The sequence below is a fragment of the Acanthopagrus latus genome, chromosome 18, assembly GCF_904848185.1.
Source record: "Acanthopagrus latus isolate v.2019 chromosome 18, fAcaLat1.1, whole genome shotgun sequence".
Taxonomy (NCBI): domain Eukaryota; kingdom Metazoa; phylum Chordata; class Actinopteri; order Spariformes; family Sparidae; genus Acanthopagrus; species Acanthopagrus latus.
In genome coordinates this window covers 25,221,704-25,249,267 of record NC_051056.1, presented here as the reverse complement: position 1 = coordinate 25,249,267, position 27,564 = coordinate 25,221,704, and the positions used below count along the sequence as shown (strand labels likewise).

The 27,564-nt window shown below is 43.3% G+C and overlaps 1 protein-coding gene and 1 non-coding gene across 12 annotated transcripts in view; one reads left to right on the top strand and one right to left on the bottom strand.

Moving 5' to 3' along the window:
- Positions 1 to 27,446, bottom strand: part of bcorl1 (BCL6 corepressor-like 1) — a 38,358-nt gene extending 10,912 nt beyond the window's left edge. Inside the window, exons 1-6 of one of the 11 annotated variants that reach the window (XM_037077233.1) lie at positions 27,307 to 27,446; positions 21,601 to 21,666; positions 4,295 to 4,379; positions 1,574 to 4,177; positions 1,141 to 1,273; positions 340 to 813 (exon numbers count right to left, since the gene is read on the bottom strand). In XM_037077233.1, coding sequence (XP_036933128.1) covers positions 340 to 813; positions 1,141 to 1,273; positions 1,574 to 4,177; positions 4,295 to 4,379; positions 21,601 to 21,647 — 3,343 coding nt within the window. In that variant the 5' untranslated portion in view covers positions 21,648 to 21,666; positions 27,307 to 27,446. Of the gene's footprint in view, positions 1 to 339; positions 814 to 1,140; positions 1,274 to 1,573; positions 4,178 to 4,294; positions 4,380 to 8,292; positions 8,432 to 11,824; positions 12,547 to 13,465; positions 13,489 to 21,596; positions 21,667 to 27,306 lie in introns of those variants that run through there. The other 10 variants (XM_037077229.1, XM_037077231.1, XM_037077230.1 and 7 more) reach the window with 10 other exon arrangements.
- On the top strand, positions 25,059 to 25,131 carry trnav-uac. Its single transcript has one exon. It is a non-coding gene; the product is annotated as a tRNA-Val (tRNA).
- Positions 27,447 to 27,564: the final 118 nt, after the last annotated feature.

The following is a 27,564-nucleotide window of genomic DNA, read 5'->3' as shown; positions in this document are numbered from 1 at the left end:
AATGAGTTTAACCTGATGAGATCTTGTAATATGGTTAATTTGAAAGACTTCATTCAATTTTGCTTTTAGGATCAATGTTTGTACAAAAGATGGCTTTAAATCTGGTAAGTTTATAGTGATGTTTGTTCAGCTGTGCCTCAGCGTGTTGTTTGGGTGACGAAGCAGCGAACTGTCTGTTTTTGGTTGCATACGAGTATATATGACAAAAACTCTAATAAATATATTGTTATGAAGCAGCTGCCACGGTCACATTTTAAGATTTCATACTATAACTTTGTAAAATGTTTTTGGAAACAGTTAATTGAAAACTTGACTGGTCTCTGGAGAGAAACAGCGTACCTGCTGGGACACCACCGTCCTGTCTCTGGGAGTCCGACCCTTGGAGGTGCTCTCCATCTTCCAGCTTGTCTTTCTCAGTGATGTACTCCCCAGTCTGATACTTTTTGCTGCGACATCGCCGGCGTTTCTTATTGGCGGGCGATTCACCGTCGGCGCGGGCTGCCTTGCCCTTGCCCTGAAACCCGCGCTGTGGCAGGGGGTTTGAGCGGGGCCTCCCTCTCGGACGGCGGGTGGGTTGGCTGGGAGTCGGAGAGGGTGGAAGAGAAGCTGCAGGGGGAGGAGGCATCGGTGGGGGTGGAGGGGAAGGGGTTGCAAAGCCCCAGAGGTCGAGTCGAGCCTCATCAGCTCGCCGCCGTCCTCTCCTCAGTCTTGGGAAAGAGCTCTCTGTCGCTTCGGTCTCCTTATTGGGAACAGCAGCGCTATCAAGAGACGCTGGAGTCTCTTCACGGCGAGGACCGCTGCCGCTATCTGTAACTGATTAAATCACAGTTGATTGTTATAGTCACACCAGCATCTATGCATAGAAATGACTGAGACATCCAAAATTGCCATTCAGACAATACATGTGACATTTTATGCCTGCTTAACACACAAACTACCCGAGGCTGACTGCAGGCTATTTATCTCCAGAGCTAAAGCTATGAGATGCCAGAGTAACCGAACTGTAAGCTCGATAAAAGGCTACAGGTCTGACACAACTAAGGCGTCATTAAATTTGTGATAGATATCAGACAGAGCCACACACTGTGAGAACTTTACAGGGCCAGTAAATGACACAGGATTATCAGAACAAAGACGTACCCGGTTTGTTGCGGGTTGGTTGATCAACCTTGCCGTAACTGATCTTGTCCCTTGGAGTCGTCTCTTTAGTGTGCGGAGGAAGTTTTCCCGCTGTTAGGCTCGGCTCCGGCACAGGTGCACATTGTCTCTTCTGCTGGAATACACAGGGGACAGAGGGAGCACGCTGTATTGGATGCTATTGATCACAAAGCTTTCATGGTGATGGAAAGCATGGAGCAGACTCACAATAAGCCCTTGGAAGTTAAATCACCAGTCATAGATTCATATTATTAGACGGAGCTCTATTTGGCCGATTTAGTTGTAAAAAAAAAAAAAAAAAAAAAGTGATTCCTACATTAAATATTTCCATAAAGTTCAACAAGATGGAGATTATAAATGAACAAAGATATTTTAGACATTAAAAAGGACATAACCATTCACACACATAATTTACCTTATTCTGACAAGACACTTTGGTTGGAGTCTTTTTTTCTGTGTCTTTCTTCTTCTTTCCTGCAGCCTTCTTCGACGGGCCCGTTGGCGACTTCTCCTTCGGGGGCTTCTTGGGGCTGGTTTTCTTTTCTTTTTTGATGGCAGCAGCTTTCGCTTTGGTCGGCGACTCCTCTTTGGTTCCATTTGTTTTTTTCTCGAACTTGTCGCCTCCCCCGGCACACTGGCCTGTTAGAATAGCCGCAACCATGCCCTCCAATTTGTCACTGGGAGGACTGTCTGATGCCCCACTTTCTTTCTTCGATACCCCCCCCTCTAACACCTGGGCTAGTTTGCTCTCCATCCTGTTACCGTTTGTTGATGCATTGCTAACTAAGATATTAGACTGGCCAGCAGGTTTTGAGGAGCCCTGCTTCACTTGTAGTCCCAAATCTTCTCCCTGACTGGTGTTTAACTCTGATTTATTCTCCAAAGGCTCGGTGGCGTTCGTCCTCTCGTGTCTCTTCGTTGCTTGAGTTGAATCCCCTTGAGATGGCACACCAGGCCATTTTTCCACAGACCAGTACGGTGGGTATTCAAAGGTGGATGCATGTTTAGATTGGGGGTCTTGGCTCCCAGTCAGAGCATCAACTTTTCTCGGTGCCACAGGCGAAGCTTGAGTATTACCCTCGCCTGTCAGTGCTGTTGTTTCGAGAGCTTGCTGCTTTACGATGGACGCAAGGTTCGACAGGGGAGACTTGATTCTCTCCCACTTATCATCCTCAGGTTTGGACGGGCTGTGATGGGCACTCTGGAACTTAGATCCATCCGTCACTGCGGTGCCTTTGGTCTTTGGAGATCCTTGTGTGATTTTTCTCTGAACGGACGAGGCTTGGTTCGCCAGATGAGGCGGCTGTTGCCAAGCTGGGTTGACAACAGTGGTCGAGTATGGCACTGCCGTTTTGCCAGGTCCAGATTTCGGATGAATCTGAGCGTTGGGAGAGCTCGTCAGGGCAGTCGTTAGGGCTCCTTTAGAGGGACAATTCTTAGTAATGGCTGTGCTGGTGTTTTTAACATGCTTGACACTGTGAGCATGATGGTTGCCCTTCATCAGACAGGATGGCTTCTTTCCCCCTGAGGCCAGATGTTCTCCTTGGTCGATTATAGATATAAACTCCTGCTTTGCAAAACTCTGAAATTCATCCGCAAAAGTCCCTTTTCCATCTTTGCCCCGTAGAGTAGAAGCCAGTATGGGGCTAGCAACACCAACGTAAGTTCCAGGGATGTTTTTGATGGGGTCCTGTGGAGATCCCTTACCCCAGCTTGGTTTGGGCTCTGGGACCTGGTGGTTCTGAGGCCTGTTTATTTGCTTTTGATGAGAACCATTTCTGTGGGTGTTGGGTAAGACAGGGTATTGCACAGCTGAACTATAAGTTGTAGAGTGAGTCCTCTTTGAGTTCACAAAATCTCGCTGATTCAGTTCTTTATTATGAGGATCAATAGTTGTAACTGGAGGGTCACTTAAGCATTTTGGACGTTTTGATTTGGCGGACAAATCAAGAGGTACATCTCTCAGCTCAGCTGAGCAAGCCGTGTGGTCCTCTGATGCCGAGGGAGGTGTTGTTTTAAGAGAGCCTGCGTTTGTCTTGTCTATGCTGTTGCCTTTCTCCACATGGTTCAGCAGTCTGCTCTGAGAAGTGAGGCTGGCCAGCGCCGAGCCACAGCAAATGGCAGCAGTGGGAGACAGCGTGTAGCAGGTGGGTGCTGCAGAAGTTAATGACGGGTGCTGCAATGGTAGGGCAATAGCTGGTGAGGCTACCACAGAGGCTAAAGACTTATGCTCTCCCACAGATTTGGTGTTCTTATTAGACGAATGGTTTGATTTGAGTTTCGACGTGCCTGCTTTTTTCTCGGCCGCTGGAGTCCGGCCCACAGAGAACGGGTAGGGATAGGTCCGCATGTGAGGTGTCCCTCCGACACCTGAGCTTTGAGGCTGGATTTCCTTCTGAAACTGACTGGCTGTGGCTTCTCTCAGCGCTGCAATCTGACCCAATGCTGGTGGAAGAGTGATTTTACAAAGAGGGGAAGAAAAATTAGTGGAGGGAAGGAAGGCAACGGGCTGGACTGGTTTAAACATGGTGGAGCACTGAAACCCAGGTGGAACACTTTGCACGGACTGTGTTTGCGGGTGGGATTTCTTACTGGTTGTCACATTGCTGTGACAGGGGCTGAGCGAGTCCTCGTGGCTGACTTTTACGCCACTTGACCACTGAGGAGCGGGGAAGACCCCAGCACCATCGGCTTTGTGTTTAGGGGCCTCTGCCCTTTTGTCTGCTCTCTTCTCTGAGCTGCTGAGGGCCGAGCCGGACATCGGTGCATTGTTGGGCTGTTGAGGTGGAGAAAGCTCAGGGCTGTGGTTGTAATTGCTAGTGTCCAGGCAGGCTTTTGCTGTCTTACAGTCTGTTGTTGGAGTGGTCTTGTTTTGCTGACTGAGCGTAACATCTCCTCTAAACTCAGGGGGTAGCGTCTGGGGGGGATTTCCCACCATGCTAGCAGACGCTTTATTTGGAGCACTGATCTCTCTGCTCACCGTGCCTCCATCCCCTACATTCATTAGTGTAGGATCCACCTGAGTAATAAGAGAAGTTCATAAGACCTGTGTTAATTAGATAAGAGGAAATAAATGATGTAATCTGGTAATCTAATCGTAATAATAATGATAATACCAAAAAAAAAAAAAAATTACCTGCATAGGTGTTTCTTTAACACAACATGCCTCAGGGGTAGCTGAGTCCGTCAGGTGTGTGTTTTCCTTATAATACAGTGATATGCTGCAAAACAAACACACACAAAAAATCCTTTGTGAAATAATAAGACTCAATCTATGGAACAGCAAGTGATTCAAAGTAACCAACACTGGGAAATTAAAGACTTCCTTTCTTTCAGACGAGCTTGGAGGACAGATGTGCAACAATTTCCTCAGAGCAGGGAGACAATTCAAGGTAGCAGACAAAAGTGCAGTAAATGGAAGGGCATGGTGTTTGTTTGCACACAGGGAATACTAATAGTTTGTCAGTACCGATTGATCCAGAGAGTGATTTATCTTTACTAACATCGGGATATTTGGTGAAGGAAATGAGACTTAATGCATCAGTTGCAACATGGACGGATTATGAGCCAGCGAAGCCTCTGGCAGAGGCACGTAAACATGTAAACACCACGCCGTCACTTTGTTTCAGCTGTTTTGCTTGTGTTTTTTTGTGGTATTTTGAAGGTTAACAGAAACAAAATCAGCAGCTACTCAATATTAGAAGCTCAGAATACCTCTCTCTCTCTCTTTTTTTTTAAACATCTCTGAGCCGTACGACTTTTTAATGACAAATGCTCATAACAGAGAGTCTTTCTTGCGTCCTGTGACCCTTTGGGCCCCTGGGCCGTAGGCCCGCTCAGTAATCCATTCATGAGCCAATCGGCTGCGACTGCTCAATGATCTTTTATTAGTGAGCGGCAGCCTCAGTGTGTTATGTGCAGCTGGAGCCATGTGAACCGGTGAGAAGTGGATGACTGGAAGTGAGCAAAAGTTTTGATTCTTGCCACCACTGGACAGTTAATCGTTTGGGATTCACAGCAACACAGCACTGCAGCCTTGTCTTAAACAACTCAAGAAGATGGGAAGAAAAAAGCAACCAAAGAAAAACATAGAATGGCTTCAAACAGCTTGTACGGTGTAATCCAAGAGTCTGCAAGACCTGAGATCCCAAATTGATTTAAAAAGATGTTATTCACAACCTTTCTTAAAGCGGGTATCTCGACTGTAGCTGCTAAACTAAGTGCCAGCATAGTGGAGTGGGTGCAGGAGCTTGACTGAGCATCAAGGGTGTAAACAGAAGTCTTTTCGAATCAATTTGAGATCTGGAGGCTTCTGGAGACTTGGATTAAGCTGAACGAGCGGTATGGAGCCATTTGAGGGTTTTTTTGTTCTTTTTTTGTTTGATACATTATCGTATACACCCTTGACGAGCGGTTGAGCTCGTCGACCCACTTCAGACGGGGTGTGCGCTGACGCTTGCAGCTCAGCGGCTACAGAGAAAAAAATTCTGCTTTAAAAACACTGTAAATAACATCTGTTCAAATCAATTTGGGATCTTAGAGCTTCCGGAGACTTGGATGACGGTGGACAAGCTGTGTGGAGCCATTTTATGCTTTTGTTTGGGGTTTTTTTTTTTTTTAATGTTTTGAAAAAAGTCCCCATCTACTTCAGGAGAATGCTGCAACGCTGTTTGGCTGTGAATCCCCAGAAATGCTTTGTGGAGGATGAAACGTCACCCCTTTCAACCAGCACGAGAGTAAAAGGATTTCATTTTTGGATGAACTGTTAAACGTAGTTGTTAAAGGAAGAAGAGACATACAGGATCGTGAACACTGGGTGCCAACATCCAGACTTCACTGCTCTTACACTCTCTGAATTATGATGATGGCATTTTCTTCTTATGGGTGAATTTAAAGGTGCTTCTTTTAAGAAAAGGTGATTTTTGAGTCTCATTCCCAACTGAGGTATCAGGATTGTAGGTCAGGCCGGCCGCCATTCCAACAAGTCAGAATCTGATGAGCTGGGAATGAGTCTCAAAAATCAACTTTTCTCACAAATAGGACCTTTAACTCTAATCATATTTTATTCATAAAGCCCAAATCATGATCATGTTGCCTCAGTGGGTTATACAATCTGTACACAGAACAACATCCTCTGTCTGTAGGAAAAACAAGCCATATATTGCCACTTTTTACAAGGAGAGAAAGATGGAAGAAACCTCAGGAAGAGCCACAGAGGAGAGCTCCCTCTGCCATGACAGCAGACGTCATGTACAGGACAGAACAACATCAACGTATCCTTTAAGTCCTCACCAGGTTGATGTAAAATTAGACAAGAAATTCCATTTTATTGCTCCTCTCAAACGTAAGACATTACACTGCCATCACAACACAATGCTTTACGTACGCATGCTGTTATTTTCAAAGGGGCACTTTGACAGTTTAGAGAAGAAATTCAAACTGAGAATTTGAATATTCAATCAAATGTATTAATTTTCCCACAACTGACTAAACAAGCTGCTCTCAAAAGAAAACAAGAACATTGTTTGAAGCTGGAACCGTGGCAGGGTCCGCCACATATAAAGAAAGTAAAAACTGTGTTGTCCTTTAAGACAAAGACTTTGATTATTTAGATTGTTTAGGCATTTTTTTTGTAAAAAAGAGAACATCAGCCAATTAAGATCTTTCCCTTCTGATTGAAATGTCTTCCCCAAACACACAGTTCACCTTTATCGGCAATCTACCTTGATGTCATGTGAAAACACACACACATGCACGCACACACACACGAACAGCCCTGTGGTTTTGCAGGTAGAGGTGAGCGCAGGCGAGCGCATCTGCAAGTAAATGAGACAGGACTCGTCATTAAAAAAAACGAAGAGAAAGAAAGAAAAATCTCCGTCAAAGCTGTTTTTGGGGGGGCTGGAGAAGGAAAAACGTTTCACCCTGGAGTCAGTGAAACAGAACGGATACGACGCACATAATGACAGACACACCGATCTGTGCAGGAATCTGCGAGCACGGACTGAAAAGGAGAATCCAGCGATGCAGATACGGCTCGGTGCAAAGGAGGGTCTGCATTCATTACCGTACAACAGTTGCTCACAGCTAGTTTGTCTTTGTGCCGCGATCGCACGCACACACACACACACACACACACGCACGCACGCACACACACAGAACATTTTGAATTCATCCGCTCTGATGTAGGCCAATAACACACACACATATACACGCACGCACACACACACACACGCCGTGGGCAGCAGCGCAGACACAACAAAGTCAAACCTCTGAGAAAACCAGATGATTTGTGTGTCACTGTCCGGCTCGTGCAACACAACACTCCCCCGGTGTCATGTGTGACAGTCCGCATGCTTTAAATATCAGCACGGACAAACTCTGGAGAGCTCCGGGTCCCTCTCTCTCTCTCTCTCTCTCTCTCTGTCTCTCTCTCTCTCTCAGGTGATCCCTCTCCATCCAGGTCATCCTCTCTTCTCCGAGGCTTACATTATACACGCATATATATCTAAATTAAAAGAAAAACAAAACCAAAAAAAAGGGATGAAGGGCAAATGTTTGTGGTGTGTTACGGCGGCTGTTGTCGACACAATGTGGCAGTGTGTCACATCTCAGCCCGATAAGGTAAGTCAACAGAGAACACAGGGGAGAGAAGGCGAACAAACAAAAGTCCTCACAGTCGCACAAATAATCAACACAACGCGTAAAGTATCCGGCTGACACAACTTCTCCCTCCGCTGGCTTTGAGAAAACAATGTATTTAAACTCCACTGACCACCGACACCGACACCAGCAGCAGCACCGACACCAACAGCACCAGCAGCAGTAGCAGCACCGCCGCGGAGCCCCCCGTCTCCTCTCACACGTTGAGGCGGGCTCCTTGTTATCTATCCCCGGCCGACCTGACGTGAAGTGCCGCCGTCGTATCGGACTGAACCACTCCGCTGTTGAAAGGCAGTCACCGAGCCTCTCCTCTCCTCTCCGTCCTTCCACCCCCCTCCTTTTTTTTTTTTTTTTTTTTTTTTTTTTTAAAGACTCTCCTCTCTCTGTCTCTCTGAGATATCCAATAATTTCCCCCACAGCTAATCAGCAGGCCGGATAAAAGATGTCTAATGGCACAAACAGTTTACGAACCAGCTCGTCCGGGCGGCATGTGAACGACGAACGGGCACGACTCGGGTACGGTCGTGTCCAGCTCCGGCTCCAGCTCCAGCCTTTCGCCTCTGCCGTCCGCGGCTGCTCACTAATCTCGACGGTTTTCGGTTCTAAAAAGTCCGGGCGGGGGGCGGGAGGGGGGGAGAGGAGGAGGAGGAGGAAGAGGAGGGGAGGGTGAGGGAGGAGGAGGGGGGGGGGGGTCGCTAAGACAGTCCGTTTCGTATCGCCAGTCTCCAGTCTGGTGGGAGCGAGAGAGAGAGAGAGGGAGAGAGGGGCAGAAGGGTGCTCGGTGACGGCATGGGAGATGTAGTGCTCGGCTATCCACGCCCAGGATTAGATGCTGGAGAGGCTGGGAGGGGTGAGGACTGCAGGTACCGGCATGCAACGCGAGCTCCAGCCGCTCAAGGGGAATGGAGGTGGCGGTGGGGGAGAGAGAGAGAGAGAGAGAGAGAGAGAGAGGGAGATCGCGACCAGAGAGTAACGGTGCGCTAAACTGAAAAGCCTTATCGGAGGGCAGCGGAGTCACAAACTGTGTTGTTCCTCCAGTGAGTCTCACTCTGTGGGTGTTTGCGTTTCCCCGGCAGTCAGGTCAATTAACAGAGTCAGGCCCGGCGGCTGATGGCTGCGAGACGCGATTGCCAAAATATGAAAGAGAGAACAGCGAGAAGAGAAGAGAGTGTGAGAGAGGAAGGGTTTGGGTCTGATGCAGGGGAGGTAACTCCAGGGAGTCTGGGGTGCTGCAGGCTGGAGAAGATGGAGGGAGACGCACTGAAGCCTCCTCTGTCTAGGGTTTTATATATAAAAAAAAGACATCTTTTACTAAGTTTTGCTGCCATGAATCCAACCTGCTTAACTGAGGAACACCTGAAGAAGAAGAAGAAGAAGAAGAAGAAGAAGAAGAAGAAGAAGAAGAAGAAGAAGAAGAAGAAGAAGAAGGTGGTTTGGTTCTGTGAGATGCTCTGGAAACACTGAACATGTTCTCAGGAGGTGACAATGTGCTGTTCTTTAAAAGTCTCACTTCTGGATTATGCGATAGAAGCTGCACAACCATTTCAACAGTCCTCCGCAAAACAGAAGTGATATTAGTAGCAGCGCATGATGTTTATTATCGGCCCTTTGCTAGGACATTTATATCATCAAGGATTAAATTCTGGACCTGCCAGAGAGTGCTGAGAGGACTTCTGTGGGAACTGGCGCTTTATGAATAAAGATTGATGAGCTATTTATCGGGGTTGTGAAGTGAGATTTTGATAATATGAGGCCAAAACTGATCTCATTAACTTTAAGGGGTCACTGTGCAGTTTTGGGGAAGAAATTCAAAACCTAGAATTTTAATATTTACAAACTTAACGAGGGAATAACACAAACTCATTTACTCGACACCATGATTCTTTTTAACGTAAGTGAATAAACGAGCTGAAATAAAGATCCACAGAACACTGTCTGATGGTAGAAAAGTGGCAGGGTCCGCCACTTATAAACAAAGTAAAACAGCATGAAACGGTGTCCTTTAAGCTCAGTTTGTTCAAAACAATTAGTCAGTGAAGATAACAATTAAAATGTCTTCCCCAGAACTACATGACTGAACCGGGTCGGCAAACTCCAGCACACCACACTGTGTATCCATCCGCCATCTGATACACACATCCTGCCTTCTCCCAGTTTCACATTTGTCCCCATGTTTCTTCCAATTTATGAACATTTTTCACACTTTCCCCCCTTTTTTTGTCACAACCTGTTTCTGGCTCTGTACAGGGTGGAGTCATGAGTGATTGATACACAGACAAACAGAGGAGAAAGGATATATAAACACATTTCAGACGCCCTGGAGAGAAGAATTCCTGTTTCTTATGTAAAGTTTGAAAGGAAAAAGGTGCTGTTTAATCTGCCATGATGGGTTTTTTCTGTCAGTCGTGGGGGGTCACACCACCTCGATCCACATCGAGAGGCTGACAAACACGGGGAGGTGGTGTGCAAAGACTCTCTGAGGGGAATCAATTAATTAAAAGTGATACATTTTACTTCATGCCGAAGACGTTTGCACTAGTAGGGAAATTATTCAGCGTTGTTTCTCTGAGAATTTAAAGTAAAACGATTTGACATAAAAATGCTTTTACATTTTAATTGTCGCCCTTCAACAGTCACCAGAATGCAGGAAACACTGTCCCCCAATCTCACATTTTTGGGGGGTTAGTACCCCAGAAACCTGCTCTGTTTTTGAAATCCTTCCTATCTTTTAAAGGTCTGAAGTTTACACTAGCCATCTGCTTACCACTTGGAAGTTGGTTTGCAAACCCTCAACAAACACAGAGAAGACAAGAGAGTCCAACATGTTTTTAACAGTGTCAGAGAACGTGACCGCAACACACGATCCACAAGGGTAGAAGGTTTGACATATTCCACCATATTCTCACACTCAGGTGTGTGTGAACGACAGGTTAGGAACTTGAAATGTGAACTTACTGGTCATCTTGTCGATATCAGCCATGAAAAGCAGGTTATAATCAGTGCATCCCAAGATATTAAGAATCTGCAGAGCCAATATTACGATCACGTGTCATTCACAGAAGAGACTAAAACAAACAATAACTCCAACCTCAGGCTTCATGCTGAACACCTTCCTCTCACTCCTTCCTGTCTGTAATGTGGGCCGAACCAAACCGTCCTTCACGATTCTATCCCTTTCTTCCGGGCCACAGTTCTGACAGCATGATATCATTTCTGTCTACAAGGCCACTGATAACCACCGATTATGTATAGGAACAAAAGAGTGCCGCTCACACTGCAGTCGCTCACATCTTGCAGTGCTGCGTGTGTCAAAATCACATTTCCTGTTATCACCAGGTCAGGTTTTAACTGGGTTCTCACACAGGGCTTCCCCACAGAGACTTCAGCCGAGTTTGGGTGAAGCTTTTCAATTTTTTTTCTTTTTAGCAGAGTTCACACAAAATCAAGACGAGCTGTGCCGGGCTCATAAAGACCTGCACGGCTGAGACGATCCAAACTCCACACAGACGGGTCGTCTCATGACTACGAGCCTCTGTGGAGATGAAACAGCTCTAATGTGACCTCCCTCTGGAGGTTAGATCGGATTCACATCATCTGTGATAAAATAAGAAACTGACTCTCTAACTCACAGCCCTTTTTCTCTACTTTCACCTTGAAAAAAAAAAAAAAAAAAGAAAAGAAAAAGAAAGTGCACACCCTTCCTTATAATCTAAGTGCTGGGAAACAAAGACAAGACAGCTGAGGAGAATACATGAGGACAAGACAGCTCATAATTGCAATCCTGAGCTGAATGACAACACATCTGCAACTTCCAGAAAGAAGTTTGGATTGTGAAACCAGTCTGTTGAAGCGGAGGGAGGTTTGCACTTATCCCCCCCCCACACACAAACATATAAAACACCCGACAGGATATTTAGCTCTACCTGTTCCATAAGCACATTTTGGCGCAGGAGTTAAGCAGCACAGGTTACCCTGCCGGCTGTAATTAGGCCACTTGTCTTACCTGATTCCTGAACACAACCGGTGCAGGCCTGCGGTTTACGACGCTGTCCGCTCCTGTAGGCCAACAAAATTTCCTACTTTTCTCAACACTTGTGGTGGTGAGGAAATAACCGTGCACACACTCACAGCCACACACAGCACGGCGCGGCACGGCACAGCACGGCGAAGCTGGCTGACATCGAAAGAGTTTGTTTACTACCATGCACGATCCGTGCCGTCCCTGACCGGGCGGTGCTGGGCGAGCGATCCCGTCCGCCGAGAGCAGAGCAGAGCAGAGCGGAGAGCGGAGGAGCACTGAGGGCTCAAACTATTTGTCCGCCTCGTATCGCGGACCGGATCGCTGTTGTGAGAGCCTCTAACATGCCCTTCGCCATTCGCTCAGTAATGGCTGCGTGCAGGCAGCCAAATCGTTGACAGATGGCCAAAACGTGAAATTGGGAAACCAAAAGAAAAAAACAAAACAAAACAAAACAAAAAAACGCGGATGAGTAGAGGAAAAAAAAAGAGGAACACCGGAGAGAAACCGCGTCGGCGTGAAGCGGGAGTATCACAAAGTGGGCAGCTGACACATCGCATTGTGTCTGAGCCGGGGGTAACCCGGAGACCTCAACGACCGCGCAGCGCTATCCCGGTAGTGACCGGCTGCTCGCGGCTTCACCAATTATAGACGAGTTGGGCTCGCGAGCTCCACATCGGATGTCTGAAGCCGCGCGGGGTTAAAAGAGAACTTGTTCTGCGTGCGACGGTGACCGTGTCGAGCCGGAGACGAGCGGTTCCGCACATGCACTATGACAACTGCGATAGCACGGATGAAGGAAGGCACGTTGTTTATTTCGAAGGCCTGATTTTTTTTTTTTTTTTTGGGGGGGGGGGGAATGTCGTCTTCAAAGTGGGCACACACACACGGTCATCTATCTGTGAGTCACATCGGAGATTATCGACCCTATCTAGGCCGCCATGCTTTACAGCGACGAGGATGTCCCGTCTAAGTTCGTGGTTCACCTGGTCAGTACTGAACGTCGAGGCTGGGAAGGCGGCGGAGGAGGAGGAGGAGGTGGAGGAAGAGGAGGAGGAGGAGGAGGAGGGGGGGGTGAGGGCTGAGTGAGAGGAAGAAAAAAAAAATCAAGCGCATTATTCTTCCATCTTGGTGTAAGTAATGAATTATTCTACAAGAAGGAGAAGCGGAGGCAGGATGGCAGCTGATCACAGGGAGAACAGCGGAGGGTGATGGGCTCGCTCGCCGGGTTCACGGATGGCCCGATGCGCCGTCCGGCTGCTGCTCAAACACGAAGTCTGGGGGAATTGAAACGCATCACTTCGTGTAATAGTTACTGTGTCAAAGCCCCTGCTGCATCCACCGACACCGACACGCATGGACAGCGGCGGCGGCGGCGGCGGACCCCAAGTGTGTCATCTCGACACACAACTTGGCTGTCCATACATGTGACACGATCCGACATAACAGCGAGACATCACCGCAACTACCGGGGCTCCCGCAACTAGAAAAATACAGATATCCAGGTCAAAGTTTGGCAGAGTTTTAACTCGCCCTCGATAGCGTTGTGCAATGCCCCCTTTAATGCCCCCTGCTCGCCCGTAACGCCTTTGTTATTAGTAATCGCATGGTATTGCACCGTCTTACCTTGCGCTCCGAGCTGCCTACAGCCACAAAGCCCTGCACACAGCGCAACAAGCTATTGTTGTCTGCACAGGGGCGTCCGTGCGGGGCCAGGGATGTGATTTTCAAGTAGATTGAATACAGTATGCAATTTTGGCTTGTCCTCGCGATCTTCCCTTATTGCCAGTTTTCGGTCTGCAGCAGCTGGAGATGAAAATCGCGCACCCTGGGTCCTAGCGCCGGGTAAAGCCCTACAGGTGAATAACAAACAGACTGCTGCTCGGTGGGTTTGAATCTTTAATTGCAGGGGGACTTTCTGCTGGAGTCACATAAATAGTCCTTCCAGGGCCAGACTGTCTCGCCTTTCTTTTCTTTTCTTTTCTTTCTTTTTTTCTCTTTCTTCTAACCAACAAACATTTAAATATTCTGTGGATGGATGACATTTAGAAGAAGAAGGTGCCACGTCTAATTACTTTAAAGGTGTACTGAAGGTCTGCTGTCACACGGAGAGGGATCACCTGTAAACTGCTTAAATGCCACATTATCAAAAGGATTTATTTTGCCACTTAGTCTTTCACTAAATATTGTACATGGTGGCACACACAGACTCTGGTTTAATCTCCAACGGGGCCATCCATGATTTAAAAAAAGGAGATAAGTGTTTTAAAATAGTGGTTCCAACAATTGGCAGGTGCACTCACTAGTTTATTGAAGTCATACTTAGGCAGCAGTTACATTAAGCGTTTAATATCTGATTACGATGGCTGACTGGACCCACTGGGCACCGTTTCAGAGGATCTGTTGGAAGCGATGGTTACTTCGCTTTTTCATGACACTCGAGCATCGACCACAGTAAAAATACTGTACTTTAAAACTGTCATTCAGCTTTAAAGGTGCGCTGTGTAGTTTTCAATCAGGAGAGAAAGATCTTCATTAACTGAGGGCAATAAAATCCAGGAGTCCCCCGGTCACAGCGGTAGGGTTGGCAGGTGTGGTGTGTCGGAGTTTGCCGCCACGATTCAGTTATGTAGTTTTTTTGGGGGAGAAAATTTAAATCCGAAGAGAAATAAACAAACTCTCTTTGTTTTCATGACTGAATAAACTAAATAAACAAGCTGAGCTTCAAGGACAACACAATTTCACACTGTTTTACTTTGTTTATATTGGCGGACCCTGCCACCGTTCTAGCTTTCCTCTGAGAACAGCTTGTTTATTCAGTTTTGGGGAACAAAAACCCAACTTATATCTGTGTTTGTACTATTTCCTCATTAATATCGTAAATATTACAGTTCTGAGTTTGAATTTCTTCTCTGAAGACATGGTGCCCCTTTAAGACGATGAGCAAGTCCAACGTGCACCACACCACAGGTTCCTCTTGCTGACTTTCTATGACAGCTGAACAGATACATCAGCCAGGACAATGTCTGCTGATGGCAGATTAAATGGATTCTGTGTTTGTATGAACCAATGGAAGAGACTGAAGTACAGAAATGTGTTTTCAAACAGTGTCGATTCTTTAGTTTTTCAGAGAGTGTAGCCATAAGATCACTTTTAAGGCCCTGACACACCGAGCTGACATCAGAGAGCTGTTGTGATGCAGGCCGACTGTTGCGTCGCCTCACATTACGAACACATCACATGGACTACAGCCGACAGCCAACACGCTCGTACGTTCTGCGCCTGCATGAAAGGAAATACCTCTCTGTGGATATACAAAACCATCATCATGGTTAGGCAGCATTTTTTTTTTTTACACTGCTCTCGCTAATATGATAGCTTCTAATCGAGAATTTGTCTGATATGAAGTTGCAAATGTCACTGGTGACGAGGCTAAAGGAGCGAAATGAGGAGACGCTGCGCTAAATGAGTGAAATTACAGCGACAGACTCAACAGGCTTTTCCTTTTCAATCTCTCACTATAAAAAGCCGGTCATGGTTTGCTCCATATAACCTGATTTCGGAAAAAAAGGTTGTTTGGCAGTGAATGCAAAAGGACAAATAATTTACTCATATTAAACTTGAGAAAGTTTGTCATTAAACAAAGGAAACATAAGAAGCTAAAATGTGTAATTAGAAAGACTAAACAGCCAACAGCCGCATTAACGATGTCGTCTTGTTGAACGCTCACCAAAAACCTCCTGTAGAGCTGCTCCTGTATATCAGCAGCTGACAAAACCGACAAACTCTCCTTTCACATTGTCAATTTGACCACATTTATTGTGATTTTCATCTTTTCTAGCACCTTTTCTGTGTAACGCAAGATGATGTAGTTCACTGAGCGGTTTAACACAAAGGTAGATGGTATTTCTTGACTTTAAAATTAACATTGTGTGTGTGATTCATGTCACGATTCAAGCCATTCAAAAAAACAACTATTCGTCTCTCTCCTTTTTTTTCCTATCATGCAGATTTTTTTACTGAAATAAGGTCCGATGGGACAAACCGCAGGAGGCGTGATCTCGGCTCTCTATGTGCACTCATCAGCTCACCTGAGCGGCCAATCAGAGTGATTTCTCACACTGACGCGCCACCGCTGATTTTACATGCTCAATTGGCCAAAAAGCTGCCATAAAGCCATTAGAGCGACAGATTCACTGAGCCGGTGTGTCAGGGCCTCTAAACTGTATAATGTTTTGCCTTGTATATTTCTCCGCTGCAGTTGTTGACAACATTATAAAAAATTTGGGGTGCGTGATAATAACACACCACCTGCACCACAACCACAGCTTACCAGTTTGACAAAGCTACAGCTGGATACGTCCGCGCGCGTCGATATATTTATGACACTTTGTCAGTTTTCTCTTCTCGTCCGTTTCTTTTTTTTCTTTCTGTCCTTTGTGTGTTTGTTGGGCTACAGTTTCTATGGTATTTGGTGAAGTGTCGTTAAGTGTCTGTGTAATATGTTTGGAGAGGGCTGGCAGTGTGGCTTTGATGCCGCTCTACTGAAGTCTGACTGATATATCAGTAGGCCGATATATAAGCCGGTATCGGCCTGTCACATATACATATTGCTCTTGGCATATATGTTGTCAGATATAGAAACAGATATATTTATATTCTGTTTTTATAATAATCGTTATAATAAGTGTTTGACAACCACATTTGAAGGATCATGGCATTGATCGTGTGTATCTCGGTTGATATATCCATATTGTAATGATTTACTCCCCAGTATCATTAGCGGCATCGGTCAATTTACACTTTCTGTAATATTCGGTGGGGTTGTTTGGTATTTTTTATTATATTTTTGGGGGGTGTCAGTGTTGATTTGATGTAGCGGGAAGCTTTGAACATTATGACTTAAGTACGATAATTTCCCCCCAAAATATGATAGATAAACATCTACTATGACAGTCAAACATTTCCCATCTGGCAGCGCTGATTGTCTCATAATCAGTCTATGTTTATTACCACCTCATGTAATTGAATCACATACACAGTGTCTAACCACCACCTGTAGATGTGACATCCAGAACATGCAGTTACTTTAATAGCAGAACTTTCAGCCTCTAAATGCCAGCAACAGTATCTTGTTATTCCACTAATGAATCCTGGATTGTAAATGTGTTTGAAGGGAGCTCATATATGGTAAACAGATCAGAAACAGCTCGTCCTTGTTCTCTTGGCGATATGACACAGACAGACAAGACGAGACTAATGAGATGTTCTAAAAGTACAAATATAGATGTTGGAGCACAAAATGTAATAACGATCGACACAAAGTTTTCTCGTCTTTCTTTGTTTAACTCTTTTTGCTGTGATTACACACACAGCTCGTACAGATACCCGGGCACTTGAGGTCTGTACATCCTGTCAACATATTAGAGTAAAAGTAGCTTAAGTCAGTGAGCAAATCAGGCGCTGCTGTTAGTTAGTTAGAAGGGTCAAGACCTAAGAGGTGGATAGAGAGAATACACTGAGAGGTCGGGTAAGCCGTGTCTCAGTGCAACAAGTTTATGATACAGCGCTCATGGTTTCACTAGCTTCACCGTTTACCGTCGCCTCTAAAGACAACACCAGAGCAGTGCTGTCACAGACACCACAGCAAACTAAAAGCATCTGCAGATAACAGCCACAGATACAGGACATTATTTAGAACAGCTTCCTCTGCCATAGTGACTTTGCCTTCATCGAGGGGAAGCCATCACCCACTGAGGAGTGTGTACAACTGGATAATCATTACCCGAAACAATACACCGATTGCTCTTGATAATCTACAAACTGTCACCTCTCTGTGAGCAATATTCATTGGCAATACTGTATTTCCACTGAAGCAGCCGACCCTATGGAAACTGTTGACAGTGAGGTCTGTGGATTATCCTGAGTAACTGGGACACTGCAGCATTCTTCACATCTAATTCACAGAAGTTTTTAAGCGGCACAAATGAAACTGTATTCATCCTGACTCTCACAGGGTGGTGTCAGAAGGTACAGAGGTGGTGGTTTGAAAACAACAGCACAGAAAAACTGATATTACCAGACAGCCAGACACCAAGAGGACTTACTGATAAAATGAGGTGTAATCATAGTACAGTGACTCTTTACCCCAGATGTTATGCCACTGTCTGAAACAGAGAGCCAGGTGATTGTTCTTAAAGGATAAGTTCAACCAAAAATTTAAAATCAGTCATTATCTACACACCCTCATGCTGATAGAAAGTCCACAAGACATACTGTTTGTCCAGCTTCTGGAGACTCGAAGTTGGATTAAGCCAGAAGAGCTGTAAGAACCATTTATTTAGCAAAATCTTGCAAAACAACAACAACAAAAAACATATTTATGTTTTAAAAGAAGTCCCTATCTACTTCAGTTGTTTAGAAAAATTCTGCCGCACTGTTTTGCCTTTAAGGCTCCAGGAATGTTTTGCAGATGGGTTGGGTGAAAAACCTCACCTGATTTTCCATCAGCATGTGGGGTGAGTAGATAATGTCTGAATTTTTCCTTTTAGGATGAACTGTTCTATAGAAGAGACATATGGGACAATGAACGCTGCATCCAAATGTGTCGACTCCATCGTTCTTAGAGCCTCATGGAACTTTTGGGGATGATCACGGGAAGTCCCAGAGTGCCTCCAAACCCACAGTCCGTCCAGTCCATAGGGGGCCTCAAGTAGAATTTCTGCCGACTTAACTGACTGAATTACCCTGCGTCTATTGCAGTATGGGCGTGACGTTGTAGAACTAATTATGAATGTGCAAAACAAATACTTCGTAAAAACAGGACTTGAATAATGATGGCTAGAAAAGTACAAGCTGAAGATGTAATCAGAATGCATTTAGGCCTGTGTGTCAGTGGCCTTGCAGTCTCTCACAGTACGTACGACTGAAGCCTGCGAGAGTTCAGTCCGCAAGTCCAGAGGGTGAACATTTGGATTCAGCCCGAGAGTCAGATGGACACTCAGGGGGCAGATACTCCTTATAGAGACGACATGTGCTGTCTGTGTCGACTGAGACTGTCTACAAATGCTCTGCACGGTCGACTGAATCATGGAATCACAAGTATCAGAGGAGGGCCGTCATCATAACGGCTGCCACGCTGTAGCAGGAAATGGCGTTCCCTGTTAAACTAGGAACATAATGCACAGTCCCACTGTAGAGCTAATTTAGTCACAATGACTGATTGTAGAGAGTCTGCACTACACAAGGCAGGTTACCACTGACAGTGGGCTCACCTTATCTTGTAGTGTGGGGAAGACAATGAGTAAAACATTTTCGCCTTCCGATTTAAGCGCAGATTATTCTGAGCAGCCGTGATTAATTCAAACACATTAGATGTCACATGGACAAAAAGACAAATCCAAATATGATCTTCGTTTCAGGTGGGTTACCACAAAAATCTGAATTCACTGTTCACTTGTCTCTAATCTGCAAGACAGGCCTTTCCACATGTGCTCACCTGCACGAGACGGACAAAATGGAGTTGGTCAAGGCCAACACACCGAGCTACGAGTTAACAAAGGCAAAAAAGATGGCGAGCAGATATACAGTAGACGCAAAACAACCACATAATGCAAACATGTTTTTAGACCTCAAGGTCATGAACAATGTGTTTTGTACTGAGTGAAAGCAGTAACAGATTTACAAGAAAAATCCACAGGGCTCCTGGAAGGTCATCTGATTGAGTTCTAATGGAAGATTTCTATCAAGATTCACTACAAAAATATTTTTACACGACAAATAGAGTTATACAATCATAAAAAATAACTGAAACAGGCCCTCAGCAAATTGCAGCTGAATATATACCAGGTGGATTACGTCCATGGACGAGGTTATGTTTTCATCAGTTTGTTTGTTGGTTGGTCGGTTTGTCAACACGAAAACACAAAAACTTTTCAACTTGGACGGAGGATGGATCTCAGCCCAGAATAGACCACATCTGGATAAAGAGACAGATCCAGGAATTAGTTCTCACATCTAGAGATAGAGCTTTTCCAGTGATTTCTGAGGGAATGATGTGTGGATCTTGACAACAAAATCAGGTGTATTGAGGGAGCTGGTGTCTATGATCACATCTATTGTCTAATGTGAGCCAAGTGCTGGTTCTTGGCTGGTGCTAATTCAACGTAGCTTGAGAATATGAACCAGTTTGCTTTTCCACGGACATGAGATCCACTTCATTCAGTCACTGTATACATTTCCACATTTCCAATTCAACGTCTCCAAGTGTTGCTCCTGGCTTTGCGTCCCTACAGTGGCATCCAAACATGACCGGTCCTCAGACCACAATATCTTTGAATAGTGAAATAGTGAATGTTTTTGGTTTATTCTCCAATGGACAGCCCCCATCCTCCCAGCCCCTAACGTATGTGGTTCTTTGTTCTCGACCAGCAAAGTGTTGGTGCCACTCTGGAACCAGTTTTCCTGGCTGTGAGCTGTTTCTTTGTCTGTTGAAACACAAAGAACTCTTTCCAGAGCAGGCAGTGGCCCCAAACCAGCACCTGAACCACCTTGTTTTAAAAGAGTTATAAAGTGAGTACAAAAGGGGACTGTTGGGCCTCAGTGGAGGTGTGCACCCTACTGTGAGATATTTGGGTTTCACTGAGGCACCAAAAATAAAATAATAATTAACTATTCAGACACTGCCTAAACAGATGCAGAGGCTAATGTTTTTGGTAGTACATTCTGCTGAAAAGATTATGAACGTAGATTTAAAGCTTCAAAAGTTAAGTCAATTAATTTATTAGTTAATTGACAATCCAAAAGCAACACAATCTGAATCTGAATCTTCAAGTCATTTATAAAGTTAAAATGTCAACAATTCTCTGGTTGCACTTTCTCAAATATGAGTATTTGCTACATTCCTCTTTCTTAGTTTGTTTTTGAAAAATGATATTTTTAGGATTTGGTCTTTTGGTTTGACAAAAGGAAACCATCTGAAGAAGTCAAATTTGACTTGGAAGACAAAAGATGAATCACTAATGAAAATAATACTTATAAGCCCTTAACGGATGTTTACTCTTTTTTGTTCTACAGTAAATATGACATTAGACATTGGTACATAACTATAATTGCTTTCTAGTATCACATGCACAAACCATATTGCGTGTCAGTCAGACTGAGCTTGTGGAAATGATCTAGCAAATCTTGAATTGTGATCCTGCCCACATATGAATCTGTCTTGTCTATTAATTCTGGCCCGCTGTGTTGGAGCCAGGATCAGAGAGAATACAAGCCCTGGCTGCCTCTCAAGGTGTGCTATTGTACCCCACATGATAAACAGATGCAGCTGTCATCCCCACATTCCCCCGTGCAGCCAATCTGCCCTTCTCTCACTGGCACCTATAAGGAAGCCGAAGAGCTTCAACAGTCAAAATGGACGAACAATGCGGAGGAAAGACAATTTGAAATAAGGAAGGAGGGTTCAGACCTCACACCAGTAAACGATGGAGAGAAGGACCTTTAGAGAAACTTTTGGTTAGAATCTATCTTGCTTTACTGATGCTCATGTTAAAGGTCCAGTGTGTAGGATTTGGTGGCATGTAATCATGAGCTTACAGACTGCAACCAACTGAATAACCCTCATCCCCCCCATCCTACAGTGGCCACTCCAGAGGGCCACTGTTTGGTTTGTATGTTCAGGATGTATTGTGTTAATTGTGGTTGCACTTTGTACCCTACGTTTTGAAAGGCGCTATATAAATAAAATCTTACTTACTCACTTACTTACAGCTGTAGAAACATGGCGAGGCAAAATGGCGGACTCCATAGCAGAGGAGCCGCTCCATCTGTAGACAATAAAGGCTCAGTTTAGGTCAATGGTTCTTAAAGTCAAAATCTCAAAGTTTGGAAACAATTTGTGTGTGTATCTTTGTTTTAGTTTTTTTTTAACGTATTTCTTTATTTTTATTAGATCATTGTCTATTGATTGAGTTTTTCTGATATTTGGCACTTGTATTTTAATCATCTGATTTGATCTAATCTTACATGTGTGCAAAGTCTGAAAAACAAAAGACAAAAGAAAAGATTCTGCTTTGTGATTGTTTAAAGAATATTATGGGCTCAAGTACACTTTGTAAAGCTGCTGTTGATAAACACAGATTGTTTGCAAAAGTTTTAATTCTGTTTTAATGATACATTAACACAGGGTTGTAGTTGCAGGTGATTATACACCCTCTAAATCCTAAACACTGGACATTCGAGGCCCCTTAACGAGTAAGAAACTCACTCACAACCCACAACTTTAGGGAAATGGGGATATGCACAGCCTGAATATCTTAAAGCAGAAGTTAGCGAGAGAATAGCAGCTGTAAGGTTTAGAAATTCCGTTCTGAACTCTTAACAGATCCATTTGCATTTGATGCAGAGACCACAGCAGAAACACTCGCAGATATAACTGATAGCATCGCGGTGCAGGAGCTTTCAGAAAACGAGTGAGATGAGTGAATGTGCTCCTTTTCATGAATACAAGATACAGCAGCCTGAAAACAAAAATCTGTATGGTGCTCAGGCTGCAGATCTATGAATAGGTAAAATACTTTTCAGTTTCTGTCCCTTAGTAAGTGGACCTTAATCATGACCTTGCGATTAAAAGGTAACAAGTGAATGATGCAGCGCCTGAAGGTCAGAACGCTATTTTAACTTCAGAAAACCTCAGAAATGGGTTTAAGAAACTTTAAACTAGCCATGCTGTCAGGTGGGCAGTGCATATTAGAGATCAATGAGACTGAAAACTGATATATGGGAACAATATTCATTAATTCATTTTGAACAACCAATGACAAAATAAACCAAAGTACAATTTACTCAAGCACTGATCTTAAGTATAAATCTGATATCTATACTTCCTCTTCACTATATTTATTTGATACATTTAGTTATTTATTACTTTGCAGATTCAGAATATTCAGCGTTTACGGGTTATTAATTATGACTTTCGACCGATCAGACAGTGTCATCAGAGCCAAAGTAATCACCGATAATTGGAAAATGCTGAATATCGGGCCCAATAATCGACCAGGGCAAAAATAAACAAAATTGCAGAGTGTATTGGGGTGATACGAGAGATAAATAATAAAACAATAATACATTATTCCAGCACTGACATTGCAGTTCACGTATGTGCAATAGTCTCGCTGCCAGATGTATGATGTCTCTGGTTACAATGTTTTTGCTGGCTTCTTGTTTTCCATGACGAATGTACAAGAGACATCTGTTTAATTTAGTCCAATTTGATATTTCTTTCATGTTTGTTGCTTGAAAGTGACATACAGGCTCTGCAAAAACAGAACCAACGACAGGTTTAATACCAATCCATAGGGGGACAGACTTTGTTTGTTGTGTGAGTGTGTGGTGAAACTGAGAATTAGGTCAATTTTCTGTCTCGCTGCCTCGTCTACAAGGACGTAAGGGATGTACTTTTTTACTGAAATGACCTCAATGCATGCCGATTTCTTTCGGCTGAGTGATTATGAAAAACTTGAGTTTTGCTTCAGAAAGGTAACCTTTGAAGGAGCAGATTTTGTTTGCCAAGGAGAGAAGGAATAATACATTGTTTAAGACCGAGCAGCAGAATAATCCGTCACAATGTTTGACCGCTGCAGCTGTACTGTTGGTATCTTTGTATGAGTAGGAGGGTTTGTGTGCACGACAATGTACAGCAAAACCACCGATCACAATCATTATTGATCAATTTATAAAAAACAAAGCAGGGTCTACTTTTGGTTTTCATCCCAATAATTGCATAATGATTAATCATTTTCAAATAGAGCAATTCAAGTCATCTTTGTAAAATGCATATAGTTTCTCAGACAAACAAGATATTACAATGTAAAAAAGGAAAACGTTTTCTAATATCATGCAGCACTTTGCGATGTCTCTATTTGTTAAGTATAATAGGTATACACAGGGGTGGTAGTAACTAATTACATCTACTCAAATTACTGTAATTAAGTCATCTCTTGGGTACTTTTCAAATCTTTAATTTTACTTGTATTTAAGTATGCATTGCACCTTTTAATCTACTTGGTAACTCATAAACTCATTATAGAGTGCAGTAGTCTGTAGTCCTAAAACACGGAAATCAGTTAACTTAAGTTTTTTCAATTGATTTTCAAATTAAATGCCTGAAACAAGGTCTGTGGTCACCTCAGGCTCAAGATATTTAAACATTTTGTTATACGACATAAAATACATCATTGATGGCTCACAACTGAACTTAAGAACAAACAAGTGGCTAACAACACTCGGGACAACGCTCACTTCCTGGTTGGCCTACAAAAATACATCATCGATTCACCACTATGTGGAGTTAAAGTATGAATAACTATCCAAACTATTCACCTGCATTTTTGGAGCCAATAAGTCTATCTCGCAGAAACAGGCCAATGAAAACCTGCTCTGGAGAGGTGATCACTGAACTGAAGTCGGAAGTAATTTTGACTGAAGATTTGGGGAAACTAAAACCCCTTTGAGGGAATGCTTCTTACTAATAATGCATTAAAATTCAATGGATAAAAAGTAACTAACACTCTTCTAGGATATATCTGAATTAAGTTTTGTGTTCTGTGAATATTAACCCCCCAAATAATGTGACACATGTCATTTTAATATCATATTAGTCATACCCATAACTGATTTTGAGTAGTGTGTTTACAGTCGGTGATCTCAGCTGGTAAGATTCATCAGTATCCTGATTTAATCAAGGGGACCAATTACAGCGTGATACCACAAATTATTACGGTAAAAAGACTGATTTTAAAAATTCACGCACTTGGTCCATGTCAGGTGGATAACTCCAGCTTTTACAAACACCCCTCCTCCTCCTCCATGTATTGGCTGCAGCTCATGCAGGCGGTGGGCCGGACAGACGGACACAGGTAGGCGGCTCGTCCGCTCGGGTGCAGCTGTGACCGGCCACAAAAGCGAGACGTCCCGGGAGGTCTCGACACCGGCAGCTAACTGCCGCTAACGCTACGGGAGGCGAGCAGCTGCGGCTGAGGAGCCTGAAGCTGAGACGTGTTTGCTTTAAACCGCAGCAGAGAGCTGAGTTAAGTCACGTGAAGGTCAGCGGACTATGGAGGATGTGATTATCGCGTACTGAATATAAATATCAATCCCTCAAATCTGTATGAGAATACATTTATATAGTCCCTAGATGTGGACATAGCAAGAATCAGCTGGTTCCATAGTGTAGCGGTTATCACGTCTGCTTTACACGCAGAAGGTCCTGGGTTCGAGCCCCAGTGGAACCATGTGTTTTTCTACATTGTCAATTATACATAATTTATTGATAAGATAAGACTATTAAAATTGATCTTGACGACACTAATAAACATGAATGGCATACATCTGACAGCTGGAAAAGCCTCTCAGTGATCATTAGGCCTGCAGCTGATTATTATTACCTTCAGCAAAGAGGTTATGTTTTCACCATGTCTGATAGATAGATAGATAGATAGATAGATAGATAGATAGATAGATAGATAGATAGATAGATAGATAGATAGTAATTATTAAACAAAGAGATGTGCGCGGCTAATTATCACACATTGGCTGGTTGGTTTGTCAGCAGGTTTACATAAAAACTTCTCAGCCCATTTCCATGAAACTTGGATGGAGGATTAGTCTCGGCCCAGAATAGACCCAAACAAACACACACAAAAATTGTTTACCAAATAATGTCAAAACAGGGCACGGAAACATCAATAAAATGCCTCTGGGATTAAGTTAGTTTGGAGATGAGACTTTAAAAACTCAACAGAGGAAAATTTCAAGCAGAAATGGCAAACATTCGCTGGTTCCTGCAACACTAATATGAGGATTGGACAAATTAAACAAAACATTCAAGTACACCCCTCGACATTTATCACAATGCTATGACATTTTATGTCCATTAATTCAGAAAACTGTCATTGGATTAATTGTTGCAGCACTAATAATTAGCCTTGTCACATCAAATTCATAAATGTGGATTACAGAGAAAAATCTGACAACTTTGGCTCTCTCCATGTGACTGGTGTTTTAACAACAAATGGATCCATAAAATATTAAGTAGTTTTCATATTCTATGTGACTGGTGATTTAAGAAAATTTCATTTCAAGTCATACAGTAGCTGCACTAGTTGGGGTTAAAATAAGTATGTGGTATAGTGTAAAACATCACACTTCTCCAACAAATTAATCATTTATGTCAATCAAATATTCAGGTATATTGACTTTGTGATACGGCAAAAATACCCCATGCATTCAGACCACTATCTCTCTAATGTTCATGCCACCAAAGTGTGGTCAATTGTTTAATGGCCCGAGTCCTACAATGCCTCAGTTAATTTAATAAACACATCTGGTCATGAAGACAAAGTACAAAACAATGACCTTGGCAGAAGAAACTAGTGTTGACACTGAGCTCAGAGATGGCTCCCACACAGCTACACAGCAAAAGCAGATGTTTGTTGTTTATAAGTGTGCCAAAAGAGAAAATGCAGTAAGACTTGACCAAACCATAAAACTAAGCAATTAAAAACCTGACACAAAGTGTTCAGTATAAGAGCTTATGTTATTTCTCTGGGGGTTGCACCTTGATTGTTTATTCATGCAAAACAATGAGATAAATATTTAAAATGAAGGAGTTGTGTCATCCTATCAAAAGAGAGTGTCTGTATAAGTGTGGATAAGGGCTGGGCAATATATTGATGTTATACCGTGATACAAGACTACTTAAAATTATTGTTTTAAAGGCTGCATTACAGTGAAATAATGTGATTTTCTGACCTTACCAAAATATTCAACTTGTTCTAATACTTGTCTTTACCCACCAAGTGATTTTATCCACATTACAGATAATAATTAATCAAAAATCTCATTCTGTTAATATGTTGTTCTGTTCTGTTAACAGTACGGATAGTCAACCCTTGTAGAGAATTGTAGGAACTCATCAATATAAAGGAACAATATTGTTGCAATATCGATATCAACAGTGTTATTAAAATGACCCCAAATCATACTTGAGTAAAAGTAAAGCTATTCTATTAACATTATTCTCTTGTAAAAGTGAAAGTCAGGCACACAAAAATTACTTAAGTGAAAGTCATAATTAGAAGTAATTCATACACATACATGGTTGTATTTTCTATATTCTATAGTTCGATTGATTATAGGCCTGCGTGAAAATCTGATCTGATATTCATCATTTTCCTGTGTATAAATCATATGTTCTTAATTGCTAGTTGTTCAAAATTTTGAGACAGAGTTTCATTTTGACTGTCAATAAATATCGACCCTGATTATCGGTTTCCAGCCTCCTTGATCTCTGATAATCGTTATCCGTAGCCCCTAGCAACGGCTAACGGAATTCTGACTTCAGAGCATTAACGTTAGCTAATAACCAATTCAAAGATGAGTTAGCTTCCTAACAACAAATTACTCACCAAATCTTCTTCTGTTCTGTAGAAAAACTTGATCTTGACTTGGCGTGTATACTCACTTATTTTACTTCTCCTTGAAAAATTAACAGTTAATGGCTTTTATTTTCTTTTTGCGTCACAGCGCTAACTGATCCAAACAGTTAACTAGCTAACGTTAACTTAACAGTGAACAACAGCGCCATCTAGTCCTCCTACCAATTTGTGCCAACCACTTTGTTGTCCGTGTTTCAGCCGCTTTCAAGTAATTATTATTCATAGTTG